This window comes from Canis lupus, chromosome 11, assembly GCF_011100685.1.
Source record: "Canis lupus familiaris isolate Mischka breed German Shepherd chromosome 11, alternate assembly UU_Cfam_GSD_1.0, whole genome shotgun sequence".
Classification (NCBI taxonomy): Eukaryota; Metazoa; Chordata; class Mammalia; order Carnivora; family Canidae; genus Canis; species Canis lupus.
The window spans coordinates 17,145,325-17,168,499 of NC_049232.1; the positions used below are offsets into that span (position 1 = coordinate 17,145,325).

The 23,175-nt window shown below is 33.5% G+C and overlaps 1 protein-coding gene and 1 long non-coding RNA gene across 4 annotated transcripts in view; one reads left to right on the forward strand and one right to left on the reverse strand.

Annotated features, from left to right (window-relative positions):
- The window catches only part of LOC119873881, an 86,457-nt gene extending 72,440 nt beyond the window's left edge, over positions 1–14,017 (reverse strand). Inside the window, exons 1-2 of one of the 2 annotated variants that reach the window (XR_005366640.1) lie at positions 13,911–14,017; positions 39–97 (exon numbers count right to left, since the gene is read on the reverse strand). This is a non-coding gene — a long non-coding RNA (uncharacterized LOC119873881). The remainder of the gene's footprint in view (positions 1–38; positions 98–13,910) is intronic. The other variant, XR_005366639.1, reaches the window with a different exon arrangement.
- Positions 1–21,899, forward strand: part of SLC12A2 (solute carrier family 12 member 2) — a 112,748-nt gene extending 90,849 nt beyond the window's left edge. Inside the window, exons 18-27 of one of the 2 annotated variants that reach the window (XM_038552056.1) lie at positions 800–906; positions 4,390–4,469; positions 7,402–7,527; positions 10,350–10,397; positions 11,830–11,952; positions 13,340–13,451; positions 15,663–15,749; positions 17,104–17,239; positions 17,509–17,576; positions 18,988–21,899. In XM_038552056.1, the coding sequence (XP_038407984.1) occupies positions 800–906; positions 4,390–4,469; positions 7,402–7,527; positions 10,350–10,397; positions 11,830–11,952; positions 13,340–13,451; positions 15,663–15,749; positions 17,104–17,239; positions 17,509–17,576; positions 18,988–19,123 (1,023 nt within the window). In that variant the 3' untranslated portion in view covers positions 19,124–21,899. The remainder of the gene's footprint in view (positions 1–799; positions 907–4,389; positions 4,470–7,401; positions 7,528–10,349; positions 10,398–11,829; positions 11,953–13,339; positions 13,452–15,662; positions 15,750–17,103; positions 17,240–17,508; positions 17,577–18,987) is intronic. The other variant, XM_038552057.1, reaches the window with a different exon arrangement.
- Positions 21,900–23,175: the final 1,276 nt, after the last annotated feature.

The following is a 23,175-nucleotide window of genomic DNA, read 5'->3' on the forward strand; positions in this document are numbered from 1 at the left end:
CCAGTCACAAGGGACGAACACTGTATGATTATACTTACATGAAACATCGAGGTTAAGCAAATTCAAGTAGCAGAAGTATATTAAATGTCACCAGGACCTGGAGGGAGACAAGAAATGGGTAATTACTGCTTTGGTGGTTATAGAATTTGTCTTTGGGGCATTGAGAGGGCTTCGTAAATAGAGAATGGGGTTCAAAAATGAGTGTGCTTTATTGTCTTAGAAGAGATTCATTGGATTTGGGGATATGTTAAGCATATTGAATTCCAATTCATAATGAAGTTGCACAAAAAAATGGAAAACTGAGGAAGGAAATTAACCACTTTTCAGGAGAAATTTGCACATCGTTGGTAGAATTAAGTCAAATTTAATGTTGATGTAATTCGAACTGCAACCAATAATGCTTGTCTTCCATTTGCTCTTTTGCTTCTCGGTTTTAATAGCTATCACAATACATACTGAAGAATACCACTGTATCATTATGATTTTATGAAAGATTAGATATATTCTATTATCTTCTTACTAAAATTATGAAAATGTTAGTAAATCATACGAGTATAAAAATGTTCATTTAGAATTTTTAAAGTGTTTATCTTCAATTTTTATGTTTAGTCCTACATAGTACATGTAATGTAGTATACATAATTTAAAAACATGCATGTATTAGATGCTCAAGAATCTTTGCTAATAAGGATGCACAGTCTAAAAATGTTTATAGCCTGTCCATTTGGAGGTTTTGATCCTTTAAAAAATATTTTGCTGAACAGTATATCTTTAATGTTGTATTTTTCCTGTATTTTAGGCTGCTGGTCTTGGGCGTATGAAGCCAAACACACTTGTCCTTGGATTTAAAAAAGATTGGTTGCAAGCAGATATGAGGGATGTGGATATGTACATAAACATATTTCAGTAAGTATCCTTTTAATTCAGTAGCTTGGCTCAGAAAATGAAAACTTGCCCTGGTTTGTGAAGCCTGTACTGTTTTGTGAATGGACTATACTGTTTCTTAGTAATCTCTTCTTAATAGAAACATAAGAACGAAAAGAATCAGATGGGGTTATCTGGGTTTTAAATTGATTAGCTAGTGGCAAAAATTCTTCATTGATCTTCTTGTATCTCTTCATACATTCAAACATTCACACGTGCAAATGAACACACATCTATATACTCTGGCTTCTCTTTTAAGTTATGAAGCTTTCTCGTGTCCTGTAATCCTAGCTGAGTAGATTAACCAATGTCAGACCCATCACCTTCTGTTTTGTCATTATAATATCCGGTGTTGAGGAACACAGTTCTTCACTGATCTCACCCTCAGGTTTTGGTTTGCTCTCCTCTGAAATTGATTTAGCAGTTATGTTTGATTGATGCATTAGGTCATTTACATTTCTTTTTTCTTTTTTTAATGTACTTAAATACTTTGCTTTTTAGTCCTCTTGAGTGTAAGTTGTTGAGTCTGCTATTCACTTCCTAGTAGTATAGTAGTTCAAATGAATATCAGAGCTTAGTGTTGGTTTACATGACTTCAGCTGCCCTTGTATGGATTGTTTAGTGAATTCTTTTTATTTATTTTTTGTTACTTTTTTTTTCTCTTTCTGATTTTAGTCTCTTAATGTTCTAATTTATTTTTGTGAATGTATTTGTTTCATCCACCACAAATGCTTTTTGGAACTCAGTTATTTAATAAAGAAAATAAAACTTCTTATTTTTGCCATATTTTCTTCTTAATTTTGAAGTACTTCCTTTTCCTGGTATTCTGGGATTTGCTTAACAGATCCCTTTATCTCTTTCATACTGTTTTTTATAAAGAATAAAGTTTCCCTTTCACATTACCATAGTTTTTTATTTTAATTCCAATATAGTTAACATGCAGTGTTATATTAGTTTCAGGTATACAGTATAGTAATTCAATAATTCTGTATATTAGTTCTTATCATGATAAGTATACTCCTTTATCCCATCACCTCTTTTCTCCTGTCCCTCCAGCAACTCACCACTGGTAACTCTCTGTTCTTGATAGTTAAGAGGCCATCATACCATTACTTTTTTTTTTCCTTCTAAATTAAGAAATCTCTCCACCTATGCAGGATCCCACTTACAACCCTAATATCAAGAGCCACATGTTCTACCCACTGAGCCAGCCAGAGGCTCCACACCACCATTCTTGATTGAATAATTGTTTTTTCTTCTTATAGCTGCTGATGAAATAGAACTATTCATTTGTTCTTATAAAGTATTCCTTCTTTATATACAAATAGTTGTCCTTTTAAAAATATATATATATTTGGCAAGGAAGCTCTTATGACCAGATTCAAATCTTATTTCTCTGAAGTTTGTTCTGATTACCTTTAACTCACTAGAGTTATTTCCCTTACTGGAACTCCTGTTGGAACCATAAATACTTACCTATCCCATGGGATAGTTTTATTTTCATAGCTACCTTGAAATAACTTTGAAGGAGTAACCAGATGTCATACTTTACCCTTTAAAACATCTCCTTATATTGATTAGTAAAGTATATATGATGAATAAGTTCTCCCGAGTAATTCTAAAATGCTTTTAGTAAAATTAAAGCTCCGCTGGTTCTTCAGGTGCTGTGGCTGCTCTTTAGCTTTGGGATTATTACTTTTTTGTAAGCATGATTTCATCCTCAATTTCTAATTCTGTCCTGTGTACTCTTGTATATATGAGGATTAGGAAAGGAAGGACAGTGTGAAAGAAAGATTAGGTCATGTGGGCCCTCCTCCATGGACTATGCTTTTTTTTTTCTCAAGATGCAAGACCAATGAGGTGGAATAATTATCTTAAAAAAATAGAAAAAGTGGCGTTTTGCAAATAATTCTTACACAGTTGTTGTTGCTCATATGGGAATGCTGAAAGAAAGGAGTCTTTCTGACTCTGACCTTGTAGAAACTGAAGTGAATGTTTGCTCTGAGAGTCAAGCATTCCTCTAAGTATTGTAGAGCAGGCAATTAAAAGATAGGTAAAATGCTGCTCTCTGCATGGCAGGGCCATAGAGATTGATGGCAGTTTTAAAGCAGTCCTTTTATCTTGTGACACTTGGTTTTGGTTGTGATTATAAATATTTTGAGCAATTGAGGTTTAGTTTATTTACTGTGCCTAGTTACAGCTTGTAGGGTCTGAAACTCTAAATTAATTTTTATAGCTTAGAGAATTATATAGCTTATAGAAATTCCTGTAGTTGATAGCAAAAACATTTAACTATTTTAATCCAAAGTAAACTCAGGAAGCTATATTCCCTGGTTTTTCTTTAATCGAATTGATTTTAAATCACTTATGATTTATTAACTTTTTTAAATACTTACACCACTCTTCTCTAGTGTTAGGTCTTTCAAAATGGCTGAGGTAAATTATTATGTCCATTAATTTCCTTTTCTAATGAATGTCTTTAAATATTAGTTAATTCATTATAGGAATGAGGCCAAAATTGTCTCCCCATGATTTTAAAAAAACACCAAGAAAAGACCTTTTACAATGATCTGTGATCTTCTGTACATCATGAGGAATCAAAATTTTATTTTCTTTGGCTTTTAGCCTTTTCTTTTTGTTATATATAACTATAGATTATATGTCACTTTTTGTATATAATGAATATTCTTTGCTTATAAAATTAAAAATGATAACGAAAGATAAACGTTAAGCCTGTTCCACCCTGGGGAACAATCTGAAGTTTAGGAATTTGTAATCTCTCAGTAGATTTGAGAAGAATCTGCATGATTCAGGTCTCAACAAAATTTGCAGTGTTGAAGTGTGATTTTAGAGTTGTCTTTAAGGTTTTAATGTATTTTGTGTTATAGGATACTACCATTTGTGTTTTAAAAACTTGAAAGGACATACGAATACATGCCTGCAAATGCATATAAATTCTTTAGACTACTTTTAAAACTGTTTTTGTAAAATGTAAGAATTACTTAAAAATACACTGGCTTCTTTCAGAAGAGATCCCTTTATACTGTCTAGCCCATTCCCATTCTCAGTAGGATCTGTTTTCTTTGTTTTCATGTGTTTATCTTGGCTTTAAAGGTATAAGCCTAAATACAGTATGGTAGGAGAACTATGTTATTTTTCTATAATTTTAGTTTGTTTCTGATAGCATATTAGTACAGGCATTGCTTTAAATGGCTGATATAGGTAGAGTATCAGTACTATAAAGATCTACACGTAAGTGGTTTTTAAGAGTGTATTACAGAAAAAAGGAAAGAGAATGGTATAAAATTGGAAACTGACATCATATGGGCCTCACTGTATCTTTAAAAGCATATTTTAAAAACTAGACATTTAAAGCTGAAAGAGAAGTCATCTCTTATTGTCATCATTTTATAGAGGAGGACACAAAAATTTTCGTGATTTTGATTTTTTTCCCCCCTCTTATAGTGACGCCTTTGACATACAATATGGAGTAGTGGTTATCCGCTTAAAAGAGGGTCTGGATATATCTCATCTTCAAGGACAAGGTAAATCTTGATTGAATAAGTTTTTTACTTTAAAAATAGAAGTGACTTTGTTAGAAAATTGTATGTCATTCTCACAAATTCTTCAACTTTAACATTCACCATCTGTTCTAGGTCATGTACTTACTGTATAGCATGTGAAGATCAGATCTGTTTGGCTCCACTAGTTTGTACCAGCCTGGACGATGGCTGGTGATTGTTAATAAAGAGAATAAAATTCAATCTAAATCCTAAGTTTAGGGGGATCCCTGGGTGGCTCAGTGGTTTAGGGCCTGCCTTCGGCCCAGGGTGTGATCCTGGAGTCCTGGGATCAAGTCCTGCGTTGAGCTCCCTGTGTGGATCCTGTTTCTCCCTCTGCCTGGGTCTCTGCCTCTCTCTCTCTCTCTCTCTGTCTCTCATGAATAAATAAATAAAATCTTTTTAAAAATTTAAAAATTAAAAAAATAAATTATAAATTTAAGAGAAAGAAGCATTAGTTATGGTTTTAGATTGGCCAAATTTGTAAAAACAGATGATAAATAAAATAGAGGATAAAATGTTAATGACTGCTAAATCATCAGACATTTTCATGTTCGTGAAAGTCCTACTTTTTCACACAGAATTACACTAATAATGAAAAACTAAACTTGGTTTATCATTTATTCTGTCTTGAAATAAGACCTAATGAATTATGAATCATTTTTTTTAACTTTCCATTTTTAAATAATTACAGATTCATAAGAAGTTACAAAAGAAATCACAGGTCCCATATACCCTTCATCCATTTCTCCCAGTGGTAATATCTTGCGTATCTGTTATTTTTTGTCATAACCACCGGTTATGTCATAACCACAGGTAAATTGGAACAATCTACCTTCCTAATTCAGATCTCACCAGTTTTCCGTACACTGGTGTGTACATGTATGCATGAACATGTGTATAGTTCTGTGCCATGTATCACATATGTGGTGGATCCATGTAATTAGCACCATGATCAAGATACAGAATTGTTCCATCTCCACAAAGATCTCCCTGTGCTACCGCTTTATGCCCCCACCATACTCTTTATCCCTTGTCACTAACCCCTGACACTCACTAATCTCTTCTTCCAACTATGTGATTTTTAAAGCATTTTAAAAAATGTTTTTAGATGAAGCTTAAAATCTAATTAAGGTATACTGGTTACTTCTGCCTACCTTAATAAAAACTGTTGAAAATTCCTTACCTTCTAATGATTTCCTAGTAGTTTAACAAATATAAGCTTAAGAAAATTGCATACCTAATATTTTACCCTTATCAATTAATTAACTAAATCATCAAAAATAGCTAAGCCTAAATAGCTGAGAGGCCCATCATGAACTTTTGTCATCTGTTTATGTATTTAAACAGTTGTAATCCTCCCCCTCCTCCCACCATTTTAAGGGTATTGTGCAGTTTTGAAAGGAATGCTTTGAGGTCTTTATCCATGTAACACAAAAGTATGGCTTGCTGAAAATGCATTTTCTTCCTCTGGAGTAGGCCTTGCAAAACACTGTTTCAGTTCTCTTGTGCTACCAGTGATTGAGGTTTAGGGTACCTGTTAACACTGCATAATTAGTAGTGTTCCCTTTTACTCTCAAAAGTATCACAGTTTGACTAGTAAATTATATATATAGTTCTGTAATTTACTGAGATTTGAATTGATCAGAACTTTAAGAAAATAATTTTTGTGTGTTTATAATCATTATGAAAATTGTTTTGAAGGTCTTGTTTATTCATCATCAGGATTTGGAGGCAGGAATTTGGTTCAGCACAGGATTAAGAGCTCAGCCTTTGGAGTCAGATCTCCTTTGAAAAATCCCAGCTTTTTCTCTTAGTACAATAGTCCTGTAGCCTGGGCACATCTGCCGACTTCCAAGCTTCTGTTTCCTCATCTCTTCAAACATGATCACTGGGGTGCCTGGCTGGCTCAGTCTGAAGGGTATACAGTGCTTGATCTTGGGGTCATGAGTTTGAGCCCCACATTATATGTAGAGACTACTTAAACTTAAAAAAGAAAACCCAAATTGTAGTTATTTCATAAGGGTTGTTGTAAAGACATAGTTTTTGAAGTTCTTAGCACAGTGTTGGTACCTCTGGTCATGTAGTTCCTCTTGTTCTTTCTTATCATACACACAAATCACTGATGAGGATTATGGTCCATTTTCATATGTCCTTGTGATGTGTATTTTTATGGTAGAAGTTAACTTTTCACTAACTTCTTCCCAACAGATAGAAAATGGGAAAAGTGCTTTAAAAATGAAGAAATGGGGGTGCCTGGGTGGCTCAGTTGGAGTGTCTGCCTTCGCCTCAGGTCATGACCTCAAAGTCCTGGGATTGAACCCCACATTGGGCTCCATACTCAGTGGAGAACCTGCTTAAAAGATTCTCTCCCTCTGCCCCTCCCCCTACTTGTGCTTGCTCTCTGTCTCTCAAATAAAATCTTTAAAGAAAAATTAAAATAAAAATGAAGAACTGATACTTTTACCATGAGCCTATCTCCTGGTTTCAGCTCTATAGTCAGGAGTATAATTTTTCAGTGTTGTCTGTCATCTTATGTGAACATTATGTATGTGAACATTAGTCACATTTTACAATTTTTACGTGTAAATGACTTTGAGGTTAGAGTTCATTCACATTTTATATATCAGTCTTTGGTCTGCCACATTTTTAATGTTCCTTGAATCTCACTCCTTATGAATTCCCCAGCACCTGCTTCAAACATCTGATGCTTGGCTGTGACTCAAGATATTTGAGTGAATAGTCCTTTCAAAACAGATGATCACATAGGTTAACATAAGAAATCATTTATTGTAAACTTATTATTTCATAGTAAACTTTGGTGTGAATTGTCATTTAATTAATATTATACTGTAGTGCTTTCATTAATGATTAAAACAATATTGAGATCATATTTTGGTTATTTTCATGTCCATAGAAGAATTATTATCCTCACAAGAGAAATCTCCTGGTGTCAAGGATGTGGTACTAAGTATGGAGTATAGTAAAAAATCAGATTTAGATACTTCGAAACCATCGGATGAGAAATCTGTTACACACAAAGGTAATTTTTATTCAAACGAGATGTTATTCATGGTAATGTTTAATTTGGGGGAGAAATGGTTTTTATTATATAATATGTCTTATTAAGTAATCCCTTCTCAAATTTGTACTGCTCATTTCTAGTTGATTAGGTAAAATGGCTGGCTACAAAATGACTGGTTGTTTTTCAGGTATTGAAGTAGGTTATAGAACAGAAAACATGACAGTTATATACTCATATGTTCTTGTATGTTTTTATTTGTACTTTGAACAATTTAGTTGGAAGCATAAGTTAAATCTGAACTTGGAAAGAAACATGGTAATTTGAGAGTCCGTGATAGAGTATAATGAAATTGATAAAATTAATCTACCTAATTTTACTATAAGTCAAGATATTTAAATACCAGGGATTTTATTTATGTGCTGAGATATTCAGAATAGTTTTTACCTCTACTGCACCTGGAGTTCTTGAGGTAAAATCATGTAATAAAAAATCAAATGCAATTTTAGTCTTTCTGAAGGAATGAGCTGTTGGTATTTGGTTACTAAACTGTTTGGTTGTAATTGCAGACATATTACCCCTGGTGGCTCTTGTGGTTTAGGCCACACAAAGGTTTCCAAATTTCATGAGGCTTCCAGATAATTTCATCCATGTATCTATGTCATGGTTATAAGATGCAAAGAGGGATGACTTCCAAATCTTACTCTCCCACCCTCACTCTCCTACCTCTGTTCAGTCCAGTATCTCCATCTGTCCTAGCCCCAGCTGGCACGCAACAAGAAAAATCTGCACTGTAAATCATCAAACCATATCATACTTTTTTGATTCCTATCGAAGAATTAACCATTCTTTTTCGGAAATTGATTACTGTGGACAAATCTTGTCTTATGAAATTGATCTTTTCCAGATTATGCAGAAGCATTGCTGTTGCTTTTTATTTCTTTCCTTTCTTAACTTGTATGCTTAGAGTAGTGGTAGTTGAGGCCTTAGTTGATACCTATTTCCCCTTTAAGTTCTTTGCTGTATTGATTATAATTTTTTTCCTTTTTCATCTCAAAACTCTTTAAAAGATTTGGTAACTGTTCTTATATTCCTGCATTTATTTTTAGTTTATGGTACACATACTTTCATTTCGTCCTTTTTATTTTTACTGCCATTTTCTTTTTCCTAAAGCAGATCCTTTCTTTACAGAATCTGTTAGGGATTGATAGGTAAAACTATGATGGGAAGCTAAGTAGTAGTAATCATCAAGTATCTACTCTGTGCCTCCCACGTTGCAGTAGGTGTTATCCATACGTTACCTCATTACTGCATGTCACAATCTTGTAAAGTCATTATTTTTACAGAATGGGAAACTACTCACCTTTTTATTATAAAAATGTAAACACCTTTAATACCTTTAAATACCTTAGTGCAAGTCATTTTTTAAGTGTCAGGATTTCCTTGACATTTTTTGAGCTCTGAAAAGAATACACAGTGTGCCCGTATATTTTTGCTATCATTAAAGACAGATAGTATCAAATACCTACTTTATAGGAACAATAATATTTAATCCTATAAAATCAAATGTAATCATTGAAGTGTTTCTTGTTCCATCACAGGCATAAGAAATTAGTATTCAAAAATAGCATTAATTTTATTTTATTTTCTCTCTAGCCAGTTTTTTTTTCAAAATTAGCATAGAAACTATAGAAAAGTTTATACAATGTGAAAAGTCTTCAGAATATTATAAACATTCTTGTGTAGTTATTATATAATCATAGATGTTTGGTATGTCTGTCTTGGTTATTGTGGCACACAGAATGCAAGGAGACAAAAAGAGCACCCTCTGAATTACTTACTTTGTGCTAGGCACTGAGCTAAGTGCTTTAAGTCTTGAAGCATAACGATCCTAAGAGGTAGGTATCTATTGTTCACCCCTTTTTCTAATGAGGAAAGTAAGGAGTTAACTAGTTCAAGCTCATACAGCCAGAAAAAAAAAAAGAGTTAAAGGTAATACTGGAATCCTGGGAGCCACTGACTCAAGAGCAGTGTACTCTTTCCTGTCCAAGTAGGGAGTTGTATGTGCATCAGACAACTACTAGAAGTTTATCTGAATCAAAAAACTGAAACCAGGAAGGAAAACTGGTAACCCCAAGAAAATACGTACAAATATTTAAATATAGTGGACCAGTACAGGCATACATACATATGTACCTGCATAAACAAATATATATGCTTATATTTTATATATATATATATATTTTTATTTATATATATGTATTTATATATGTTTATATATATATGTATATATATAAATTTGTGTAGACCTGTATAACCTGGTATTTTATATAAACCAAAAGACTGTCTCTAATTAAATTCCCAATTATTTCAAGTGATTAATTTTTACCAATACCAAATGTCCATTATGTTTCTAAAATTACTTTTCAGTCATTGGCACAGTGATGCAGTGGCACTGTTTAAACTTTATGTATTATCTGCAATGTCAGGTTTTAATGTCATATTTCTCTTCTATAAGCCATTCAGAAACTTTTCAACCAATTTCCAGTATGAAAATTTAAAAGTTTAAAAATCCTACTAAAGTTTTTATCAGTTTTACAGGAATAAAATTTAAGGGTGGAATGTTAATCAGTGGCCCTCTTGAAGGGGGTCTAAAACTATGTTTGATTTTAAAAATCCTCCACACTCAGTGTAGAAAATATCTATCTTCAGTCTTGATTATTTTTCACAGACTGTCTCTTTGTACTGTGCTTTGTTTATAAATGTGCTCTATTTACATTTTCATTATTTTATTAATATAAAGGCAATTAACTTATATTTTGTGTTTTTTAAACATAATCTAGATGAGGAAGAGGATGGCAAGACTCCAACTCAACCACTGTTGAAAAAAGGCAGGCATTTTTCATCATTTTATTTTAATCCCCTTTTTCATATTGTTAACTCTTTAACTCCAACTCTGCTATTTTATTTTTTTACCTTAGTTTTTATTTCCTTGGCAAGATGATGTTACAGTTATTTGTTGAATGCAGATTAGAAAAAGATCAACTTTAGTTAACCCCAAAAAGTTAAATCATCCCAGAGAAAGGTAGTATATCAAAGACAAATTGTTTTACATTATCATAGCATTTCCGAAATATTCAAACCCTGAATGTTAATACTAGTTTTTGTTTTTTTTTTTTATTTAAACTGCATGGTTTAGATGATGAGCAGAGACACTGAAATAGGTCTCTTTGCCAGTGTCACTTGCATTCTTTACCATCAGTTGTACCCAGCCAAGCCCTTAATTTTGATACTAATATATTTTTCATTTCAAAAATTACAATATTTCTCACAGCCCTGCTGCGTTTGGGAGATACACAGTCATGTCCCCGTGCATGACTTTTATGAGAAGGAGATAGAGGTGAGAGTTACGGAGCAGTGTGGTTTGGCAGCCATATTATGTCATCATGCAAAATCATTCGTCATGTTTGCGTGCATCATGGCAGCATGAGAAGTGAATGACACCTCCTGCAGAAGTGATCAGATTTCCACCTATGGATTCCTTCTTTTAAGAATTTAGTGTAGGAGTCTCATAATAGTCATTTGCTTGCTCATAGAGTCAGTGCTGATTTTTTTTTTTTTTTTTTTATTCTTGGGAATATAAATGGGAACTCCCTTGGTATTTGGTCTTGAGATCTGCAGCAGGTCGTGTCCTTCTAAGGAGTTCCTACCATCTTTCTGCGCTTCAAAGAAAGATGTGTGGTTATATGGCTTTAGCTTTGGGCATTACATACCAAGGGGACAAGTTAGGTCAAGATGAGGGTGTTCTTCTTTAGACTTGGAGGTTTCACTGTGATAATTGTTAGATTGTATTCATTTGTCTTCCACTTCCTTCTGTCTTATATATTACTGGTAACATTATGTTTAAGATTTTTTTTAATCTTTAAATTATTGAGGAATAAGATTACAAAGAAATATGTTTATGGAGGAGGCATAAACTTAATTTGTCCAGTTAGCCTAAAATGGCTTCTCAAAAATTAAAATCTAGCAGTCAGTTATGACCATGGGTATTTATGATTCTTTCACTCAGAATGCTTCAAAATATTAGAAATTAAGCAAGATAATTTGGATGAGTTTAGCTCTTGTAAAGATTTATTTATCTATAACCATTTTTAAAAATACATTTAAATTTTAAACACCTGAACACTTATGATGGACTCCATACACAACTGTCTACATTATAAATATTTAGATACACAAAGGTTAGGAAACTATAGGAATTCAGCAAAAAGGACTTGAATATTTTATCTCCCTTACATCTGATTTTTCTGCTTAATCCTTTAGAATCTAAAGGCCCTGCTGTCCCCTTAAATGTAGCTGACCAAAAGCTTCTTGAAGCTAGTACACAGTTTCAGAAAAAACAAGGAAAGAATACTATTGATGTCTGGTGGCTTTTTGATGATGGAGGTAAGGTTGTAAATGCACTTTTTAACAATTTTACAGATACTGAAGTTGTGGGAAAAGTACTGAGAAATGGCATGTATGCTTCACCCATAGACCCTCTTGCCAGTTCTGCCAACATTCTGCAGAGCAACAGGATTGATTGTAGAATCAGGTGTCAGCCTTAATTGTTATCTCTTCAGTGTCCTTCACTTTGGAATTTTCCCAGTTCTTCCTTGAACTCATGACCCTTTTTCTTTTACTATTACCATTTTTAGAATGTCACCAGATTTGAAGTAGTTCAAGTTATATAATTTTGGTAGAAATCTCGCAGAAGTGTTGCCTTATTCTTCTGTCTAAATCTCATCAGGTGGCATATGATGTTGATTTGCCTCACCACTGGTAAAGTTAGCTTTGACCATTGAGAAAGGTGGTTTTTACTAGATTTTTAGAATGAAAAATTACTGTTTCCTCTCGTATAGTTACACGTAGTAGGGGATGGGAAGGTACTTGGGGATTATGTAAATATACCATCATTACTGCAACTTTTACCACCATCTTTAGCATCTGTTGGTATTTCTGCCTTTTGTTACTGTTAGTGTGGTGTGTTTGTAGTTGTCAAATGGTGATTTTTCCAGTCCTGTTATTTCTTCCTCATTTATTACTTGGCATTTTATTGTAAGGAAGTGTCTTATTATTTCTATCCTTGCAGACTCATCGATTCCCATTGTATTCATTGGGAGACCATTTGTCATTCTCATTATTTGTTTAGATGTTCATATTGTTCCCATATTTGGCCAGCAAGATCCTCTGGAGGCTGACTGGTGTGTTCATTTGTACTTTGCTTGCCCTAGCCATGGAGTCACTGTCTACCCAAGGAGCCTGGACTGCTTTTAGTGGAGAATAGTATTTTGGAACCATGATCATGGCATTAGCTATGCTTGTTGCTATTAGTGTGTCTCTGCTCCCAGACTCTCTCAGTGGATGGATCTCAAAAACATATAGGTACATGGTTATACATGTAGGTATAGACTGAAAACCACTTCCAGTTCACTGTTTGGCTCAGTCCAGGTTCTGCCTTCTTGTATTTCTCATTTCAGTGAGAAACTTGGCTCCTATTAGGTTCAATGAATATTCTCATTTCCTCATTCCTCCTGTATGTGACAGATCGATCTCCTGACTCTGCAAGGAGTTCCCCACTTCACAAAGCAAAGCCTGACTTTCTTGGGCTTTGCTCTTTTTGTTCAGGCCTACCTCATGGCTTTGTGGCTGAACTATTAAGGAAGGATGGAAAGAAAAATTTTGTGTAATATTGAGTTGTAGTGGACATGTTTTTAGAGATTAAATTGAATTAAAAGTTTTTAATTGAGAAATTAGCATCTAGTAAATAATTTTATGTATTTTTATGATTCAGGTTTGACTTTATTGATACCTTATCTTCTGACTACCAAGAAAAAGTGGAAAGACTGTAAGATCAGAGTATTCATTGGTGGGAAAATAAATCGAATAGACCATGACCGGAGAGCGTAAGTCTATTTAAATTGAAGAACATTTATCTTAATAAAATATATGTTTCATTATTATAGTGTATAACACTATATATATGATAGAAAAAGAGATAATCCAGAAGATGTCAATTATGTTGCCCTGTTCCATACTGAAGCTGAATTTTCTACTTAAAAAAAAAAATGTTCTTTAATTTAGTTTTCATATTTAAGTTGTAGATACCTGTTATTTTTTCAAATTTTGACATTTTAGAAAGTCATTATTTAAAACTTACAGCATCAAAATGTTAAACACCTTTTTTAAAAGAAGAGGGGATGTGCCCCCAAATTACATTTTCATATATGAGATACATTTTGTAGATTTGAAGACAACAGAAACACAGGATGTCTTTGTCACCCATTGTCTTATTTCCTCTATACTGTCACCATTCTAGTTCTGGCTTCAGCACTTTACTAAGTACCCTGTGTCTTATCTCTTACCTTTTCAGCATATGTTGTACACGCTGCTCCTGAGTTCATGTTTGGAAACTAGATCTCTGATCATAGGATCCCTTTGCCAAAATACTTTTAATTTCTTCTCTGTTACATATCATAAAAAGTCTGTGCTCCCTCTACCATTTATAAAGGGCTTTGTTACATACCCATACCAACTATGACTTGTACTTAACTTCATTTTACAATTCTGCACCTGTCCTAAACATGCATGTGATTTCAGACTTGTTTGAAAGTCTGAAATACTTCCTACTCTACCCTCATCTCTACTACAAATAACTCTTCACTTGGCTCCCTTCTCTGTCCAGCATCACTGTCATAACACCTTCCCTGATTTTTTTCTTTTTTTTACCCTTGTCTCCCCATTTGTTGTTACCCTTCCTTCCTGAGTAAAATATATTTGGTACCATTCACTGTGTTCTGCGGTTTGTTTTATGTTGATTTTCATGTCTTAGATTTGAGTTTTGTGGGCCCTATGACACATAGCAGGCACATGGCAGATTTACACTGGAATTCAACTAGGTGTTGATTCATCGCAAATAGTGAAATATGCAAGAAATAATTTAAAAGTTAAACCTGGGGCAGCCCTGGTGGCTTAGCGGTTTAGCGCCTTCAGCCTGAGGCGTGATCCTGGAGACCCGGGATCGAGTCCCACATCGGGGGAGCCTGCTTCTCCCTCTGCCTGTGTCTCTGCCCCTCTTTCTCTCTGTGTGTCTCGCATGAAAAAATAAATAAAATCTTTAAAAATAAAAAAATAAAAGTAATAAAAAGTTAAAACTGTAGCTTGTCTCTTTTCTCATATCTTAATTTAGAAAACTCAATTTATTAAAAATAGAATCCTGTTTTGCTAACTGCTTTTCCTATATGTATGTTTCTACTTCACTATTGTTGCCACCAAGGCTTCATTGCCAACTATGCCTCCAGAAAGGTATTTCTTTACAGAAAAATAAAGGCTTACTGAGGCTCCTTTTTCATGTCTGTCCCAGTCCCTGCCTCACAAATTCTGTAAACTTTATTTGCCATCTGTTACAGCTTTAGTTTGGCCCTAAAAAGTCCTGTTTGGACATTGAGATAGGCATTCTTCATGGATGGAAGAATAATCCAAAAATAATTAAAATATTAACTAGTTCTTGCTGAAACCCATATACTAACCAATATAATTTATCTAAAAAAGTTTTTAGTGAAGGAGAGTTGACATACAGAGTTACATTAGTTTCAGATATACAACATAGTGATTCAGTATCTCCGTACGTTATGCTGTGCTCACCACAGGTGTTGCTGCCATCTGTCACCATACACCATTATTAAAATACCCTTGACAATCTTCCCTGTGCTGTACCTTTCATCCTCATGACTTGTTTATTCTGTAACTGAAGGTTTATATCTCACACTTCTCGTGACATAAATTAAATTTAAAAACTAGTTAACATCAATTTTTATTATTAATGTCTTGTTCTACCCGTTCGTTATTGGAAGAGATTAAGGGAAAGATTAGAAGAAAGAGACTAAGGAGAGATTCAAGGAAAGTAAAAGAATATAACAGGAGTCTCTTACTCAGGGAATTGAGATGTCTACTTAGTTGAATGTACAATGTAAATTAATTCACATGGACTTTGTTTAGCACCTGATAGAATTTTCCTATAAATCATGCTTTTCAGGTAAACTGATTCAGCCTGAAATAGAATAAAAATATTTATCTACAGCTTTCATGTATCTCAATGCTATTCAATTTTGTTTTAGGATGGCTACTTTGCTTAGTAAGTTCCGGATAGACTTCTCCGATATCATGGTCTTAGGAGATATTAACACTAAACCAAAGAAGGAAAAGTAAGTTGTTAGATAAATTACTCTTTATAGATTTCTGATCCTTTTATGGATGACCTACTCAAATATTCCAGTAACAGATCATTCAATTTCAACTAATTGCCTGCTTGTTAGTTACATGTGAAGTCAACTTTTTTTTAATCTGGCACTGATAGTTGGCATGCCTATAGCAGATAGCAAAGTAAGTCTAAAGGGCTTTCCATTTTCAGTTTCATTCAATTACTGTTTTGCAAGTGATTTCTGAAAAGGCTAATGCCACAGAAATTCCACCTGGTTCTTTGAATTTCCACTGTTCATGCCTGTATTCGTTACCACCACACAATCCCACTCCATGTTATGTATGTCTTTTTACTGTTTTGCTTTATTACTAAAACAGGGGAATTAAGAATTTGTCTATAATAAATAGTTGCACTCAGAATTCTCAAGAGTCAAAGAAATGTATACTCATGGAATAGTCTACCTGAAAATGATACACAGAGGATGTTATATGAGTAACATATTTATACTACCAGGCATGACTTTAATTATTTTCAAATAAATGTTGAATAAATAATGAAGCTGGTATAAAGAATTTATTTTAAATAGATAATAAAGCATACTTTGTAAGGTTATTATTATCAGGGAAGGATTTGTTTCATTTTATAAAATAATATACACCAGGAGCTTTGTATGAGACTTGATACTGGAAAATATTTTTCACATTCATAGAGGATTAGAATGTTGCTGCTGTTCTTTTTCTGTCTTTTATCATATTAAGTCATTTTGGATCTGGAGATTAGTTCTGCATCTTCTTGTATCTTCTAGATCTGCCTGCTCCTCTCTTCATAATATTCTAGTACCTTTTCTCCTCCTCCTCCTCCTCCTCCTCCTCCTCCTCCTCCTCCTCCTCCTCCTCCTCCTCCTCCTCTTCCTCCTCCTCCTCCTCCTTCTCCTCCTCCTCTTTTTATTCACTGCTACTTGAACCAGGAAGGCTTTTGAATACTTTGAGCAAAGGAGCAACACAATTTGATGTATTGCTCAAAGGATCATTTTAGCTACTGTGATGATGAAAATATATGTACATTGAGCGGGCTGGACATTGGAGCAGGGGGTAAATACAGAGACATCAGCGTTAGCAATTAAAATTGCAATTCTGTTATTGTGAATACAGTTCTAAATTTCTTAGCAGTTTGAGAAACTAGTGATTGCTGTTTTCTAAATAAGTTGCCAAAGTGGTGGTTATAAATTAGGGTATGGAGGTGAGCATAATAGATGGAAAACTCTAACTTCTCAAGTTCTAAGTTAGCATTCAAGATCTTAGTGTAAAGGAATTCAAACTGAGGTTGTCAGTATTCTTTCTGGTTTTGTTTTTTTTAAGTATTGTAGCTTTTGATGAAATGATTGAGCCATACAGACTTCATGAAGATGACAAAGAACAAGATATTGCAGATAAAATGAAAGAAGATGAACCATGGCGAATAACAGACAATGAGCTTGAACTTTATAAGACCAAGGTATTCTATCTCTTCTGCTTTCTTTCTGGTCCTTAACCTTCCACTGATGTTTTAAAAAATAAGACCTAAGTATCAAAAACTGTCACTTGTTATGGGAGGAACCAAAATTCAGTTTCCTCTAAATTGGATCTGTATGTGAATTAAAGAATAAATATTTTTATTACGCCAAAATTATGTTGGTTTCTTTTTGTTTACTTATAGTTCTATGAACTACACTAGATTCCACTTTTCAGTTGGTCCAGGAATGACTTTGTCCTGTTTCATTTCAGACCTATCGACAGATCCGGTTAAATGAATTATTAAAGGAACATTCAAGTACAGCTAATATCATTGTCATGTAAGTACTGTCTATACTAAAATTTTCTTATGCCTTTTTTTTATGACAATGCAATTAGGATCAATTTCCATACGAAGTACATACCCATATAAATCCTAGTAATGACTTAGCAGTTATAAGGAAGAAAAAATAAACTTTTGTTAGTACACTTTGCTTTAAGCATATGGAGAAATCATTTAAGATAGGAGGAAAGAAAAAACTCTAACCTTAAGCTTATATGAATCTAAGTAATTCTTTATCATAATAGTTTATTCTGGAATTTTTCCTCGATCTTTTTCCCCACCTTTTAAAAATTCCTTGGCTTTAAGGACACTACAGCATAGCTACTAAGCATATATGGAAGATAAGGTCCTTAAGTTAAAATTTGGACCCCAGGGTGAGGTGCAGGTCACATGGCTGGCTCAGTCAATTAGAACATCCAACTCTTGATCTTGATCTTGGGGTCATGAGTTCAAACCCCATGTTGGGGCTAGACTGTATTTAAAATAATTTTTTAAAAAATCTTAAAGTTTGGACCCCAGACAACATCCTTACAGAAATAATGCCATAAATTTATCTTGGGGGGGTCAAATTATAAAGTGGTTCCTGTCTGAATCTGTACTCCTAAGTTTCCACACACAAACTTTATATACAGACATTTTGTCCTCCATTGAATATAGGTGCTCTTTGGTTTTTCATTCACTAAATCAGATTAGTTAGATATTACTTGAACCCAAATTTTTCCATCATAGAACTGGGGTCCTTAAATAGGTAAAAACAGCTCAGGCCTCCAAAAATACGGCAAAAGATGAAATAAAGTAATACCAAAGGATTGTTACTTTGATTAATAAAAAACAGTATAGTGGAAAATTTCAAGTTTTGCTGCTAATGATCAGATATCTGTAATGGAATGCATTAAAACACAGAAATCCAGAGAAAAACACCCTATGGAGCAGCTGGTTACTACTACCACTATCTACAAATAAAAAATGAAAGCCCAGAAAGATGAAAGAAGTTGAAAATTGAAAATTAATACATAGAATTATATTTGAATCTCATTTATCCATGTGTAGTTTCTGCTTTCTTAATTCAGGTAGAAGCATCCCTTTCTCCTAGAAGAATTCTATCCTAACTGAAGAAGGGAATGGGAGGTTTAATGTTAGATACCAAATATGTTGCAGTTTATAGAAATAGTCATTTCTATTCTTATGAAGTTTTAAAAATCTTCTGTTCAAACATGAAAAAAGGGGAATAGTGATATGAGTATAGTCCTTGCTACCCCATGTTTAAAATTTGCCTGCACTCGAAAATAATGTGTAACCACTGTACTTCTTAGTTACTATTACTAGTGACTCAATATATAATTTTTATTACATTTTATTTTTCTCAACTTAAATGCATTGCCTAATTTCTTTTCTCTTTTGGATACCAGGAGTCTCCCAGTTGCACGGAAAGGTGCTGTGTCTAGTGCTCTCTATATGGCATGGTTAGAAGCACTATCAAAGGACCTACCACCAATTCTCTTAGTCCGTGGGAATCATCAGAGCGTCCTTACCTTCTATTCTTAAATGCCCAAGTACAGTGGATAAGCCCTCCAGATGGTACTTGAGTGCCTGGTGAAGTAACTGAAATCTTCAATGACACATTAACATCACAATGGCGAACTGTGACTTTTCTTTCACTGTTTCATTAATTTGAAAGCACAGAAGGAAGTTGCTCCACTGACATGTGTATGGAGACTTCAGTTTTAGTCAGTTCTGTATTTCAATCTTAATGAATGATGATGATTCCTTGTTGTTGGACTAAATTTCATGAGAGTAAAGTTTTCTTTGCTACTTGAATAGCAATAAAAGTGTGTTATTTTGTGATTGATGAAAGGAGTACAAAAAGCCTTTAGCCTTGAGGTGCCTTCTGAAATTAACCAAATTTCATCCATATATCCTCTTTTATAAATTTATAGAATGTCAAATTTTGCCTTCAGCTGTTCTTTTTGTTTCTAGTCTCTTCCACCTTAAAATGCAATGGACACTGCTTTTCTTCTTCCATTGACCAATTAGTGTTGAGTACTGTATGTTTTCTATTACTTTTGTAAAGGTATTTGTTAGATACTAAAGGTGAGAATTAGGGCAAGTTAATGAAAAATGCAAAAACAAAACAAAAAAATGGTAACCAAAAAGTGACCCCAAGGTTTGGTTTGTATGGGATGTATAAAATGTAGATCTAGGGGAAAAAGACCCAATAAACCTTTTTTTTTTTTTTTAAATCTCTAATTGGCTGTTATTTGTATTCTTATTTGAAGTCTTGGGGAAGGTTGAAGATTTGTTCAGTACTTCTGTATACCATGCTGAACAATCTCCTGTTGACATTCTTTAGGCAAAGTCCTCAAAATCATTTGTATCTGTGAGAAGAGACATCTGTCCTAATTTATAGTTTTCCTCAAATCTTTAGGGACTTTTAAGAAATACTAAAAGATTTTTCTTGAGGAAAATTAGACAAAGCAATGTCATTAAATAGAGTATTTCAATAAACAATATGTGGAATTCCACTATACACATCCTTTATAAATCATTAAAATATTTAATGTTTCATCAAATGGTTAAATGGACCACTGGTTTCTTAGTGAAATGTTTTTAGGCTTAATTCATTCAATTGTCAAGTACACTTAGTCTTAATTAATATACTCAGGTTTGAACAGATTATTCTGAACATTTGAATTTAATCCATTCTTAATACTTTAAAACTTTTGTGTTTAAGAAAAACTGCCAGTTTGTGCTTTTGGAAAGTCTGTTTTGACATCATAGTCTACTAGTACAATTTTGACAGTGCATACGTACTGTTACTAAAAGCTTTATATACAATTATTAATGTGAAGTTTTTCATTTTTTATTCAAGGAAGGATTTCCTAAAAACATTTCAAGGGATATATGTCTACATATCTGTATGTGTGTATGTATGTGTAGATGCATACACAGATGCATGTGTGTATATATAATGACATTTATGTTGCTGGGTTTTTGCATTTTAAAGTGATCAAGATTCATTCGACTAACATTTTTTGGTTTTATTAAACATAAGTTCAAAATTAGATTGAAAGATACAGGTTTCACAGAGAACAAAGGTGATCATTTGAAGGGCATGTAACTTCACACAGTTAACCATTCAGTGAGAAATGGAAAACACATCCCATACAGTACTGTTTAGTGAGCTTGTTGGTATAAATTTCAGTGGTGAAGAATATATGCAGGTTTTCATGAATCTTGATAGATATCTATAGAATCACTACTGTTGTCAATAGTGCAGTATTTTAGCTGCGTGAGCATAAACGAAATGAATAGAAAAGTGGAGATCTGATAATAATTTTGAATTCAGAATGTTAAAATGAAGTAATTGTTTTTCCAGGGTTTTTTTCTACATTATAACTCACAGCATTGTTCCATTTATTGCAGGTTTTGTAGTGTTTTGGAGGAAAGACAGTAGAAATGTCATATTGTTCAGTAAACAATACCGTGTTTGAACTTTTTAAATGGATAATAGGGCATGAACTAAGTGCTGCTATCTTGAAATGTGCACAGGTACACTTGTTTTTTTGTTTTTTTTTTTTAAGTTTTTCCCATTCAGGAACCCATCATTGTGATCTATACTGCAGGAACCAAATGTCATGCATCATACATATGTGTATAAAGTACATAAGATATATCTAAATATGCATAATGGGGGGAGGGTAATATTGTCTGTGAAATAATGTAAGAAGCTTTTCACTTTTAAAAAAATGCATTACTTTCACTTACCACTAGACACCAGGTCAAAATTTGCAAGGTTGTTGTAGTACTCTAATAAATTTCAACAATTCTTAGAGATGCTAGCTAGTGTTGAAGCTATTCTAGTCTATTTTATTTATGCTGAATTTGATTATTTTAATGCCAATTTTTTTTTCAGTTCTAATCATTGGTGATAACTTGGAAATAAATATGCAATGGCATTTGACAGTTCATTATTCCTATAGGTAAATATTCATTGGGTTTAGAGAGAATGGTGGTGTTAAGCTGATTAATGGTTAATTAAATCAAATATTTATTTGTTACATTATTTCATTTGTATTTTAGGTTTCCTTTTACATTCTTTTTATATGCTTTCTGACATGACATATTTTTAAAGACTATGGAAATAATTTAAAGATTTGAGCTCTGGTGGATGTTTATCTACTAAGTTTGAAAATGTAATATTTTGATAATACTGTACTATAACTGTCACACAAATGCTTTTCTAATGTTTTAACGTTGAGTATTGCAGTTGCTGCTTTGTACAGAGGTTACTGCAATAAAGGAAGTGGCTTCATTAAAACTATCTAAATGTCTACTCTTCTATTTTATAAATTTATATTTATAAATATATTTTTGTGATATACCCTCATTTATATAACTTATTTCACAATATCTGAACTTTTTAGTGGCTTTTATCTTAATATTCATACCTTAGAAAAATTATTTGAAACTTCATTATTCCTAAGCCTTTGAAATAATCATTGTTGACATTTACCAGTGTGATTGAACCATGTAAGATACTGCTCATTGTGACTTTAAAAAAAAAAAAATTTTTACTTATCAAATTCTTTATTTTGGGTCAAATCATGTATTTAGGAATGAAGAAACTGGACTAAAATGGATCCATAGTCCCTGTCTTTCTTTAGAAGATTTTTTGGCTATGCCTATTTATAATTTTATAAAACATTTTCATTTTCTTGTTTGAACATTATAGTTAGTGTGTAATATATGTAGGACAGTTACTTTCTCTCTCTCTTAGTCTTGGGAAAGCAACTTGAAGCAATGTAGGGAATTTCCCGAGGTCATGTGGCACATCAGTGAAGAATGTTGGCTCAGAGCCCAGATCTTTCATCTCCAGGGATATCTTTATTATGCAGTCACTGCTGCCTGATCCATAACGAAGAGCACTGGGATAGGTTGGCCATTTCCAAACTAGTCACCCATATTGCCAATGCGTGTGTGCTCAGGTAATGCAAGTTACAGTTAGAAATAGATTGGCTACAGGCTGGCTTAACAGATCTGAAACCTAATGTAAGTGTCCATTGCATGTTCTTTGCTTCTTGCTTATTTTCCAAAATCCATTCAGGCTAGTTACTCTTTTGGGGAGTTAGAATTCAAATGCAGCTATGAATGTGCCATTTCCTAATATCAGAGCATCCAACGGTTTTCAAGCCAGGAATGCAGTTCACCTTTGAGCCAGCAGGTATTTTTTTGTTCATTCACCAGGGGAAAAAAAAAATGCCTCTGATGCAATTCTATGTGTCAACAGGATGTAGGTTCAGGGCAAAGAGGTGGTAGTTTAACACTTAACTGTTTGCGTCAAGATGGTACAAGTCCTGGGAAACACTTGTCAGAAAGGACTGTTTAAGTAGTACATACACAGAATCTGTGTTGCTGGGTTAACCAACTGGACATCCTTGTTTTTGTATACTACTCAAATACCTAAAGACCAAGGGTCTTGTTGATCTTTTTGGAATCTGGAGACAGTGGTCAGAGACATCTTTCACATGTGACAGGCATTAAATAATTAAATAATAGACTATTAAATGGGAGCATTAAGAACTTGAGCCCATTTTTTA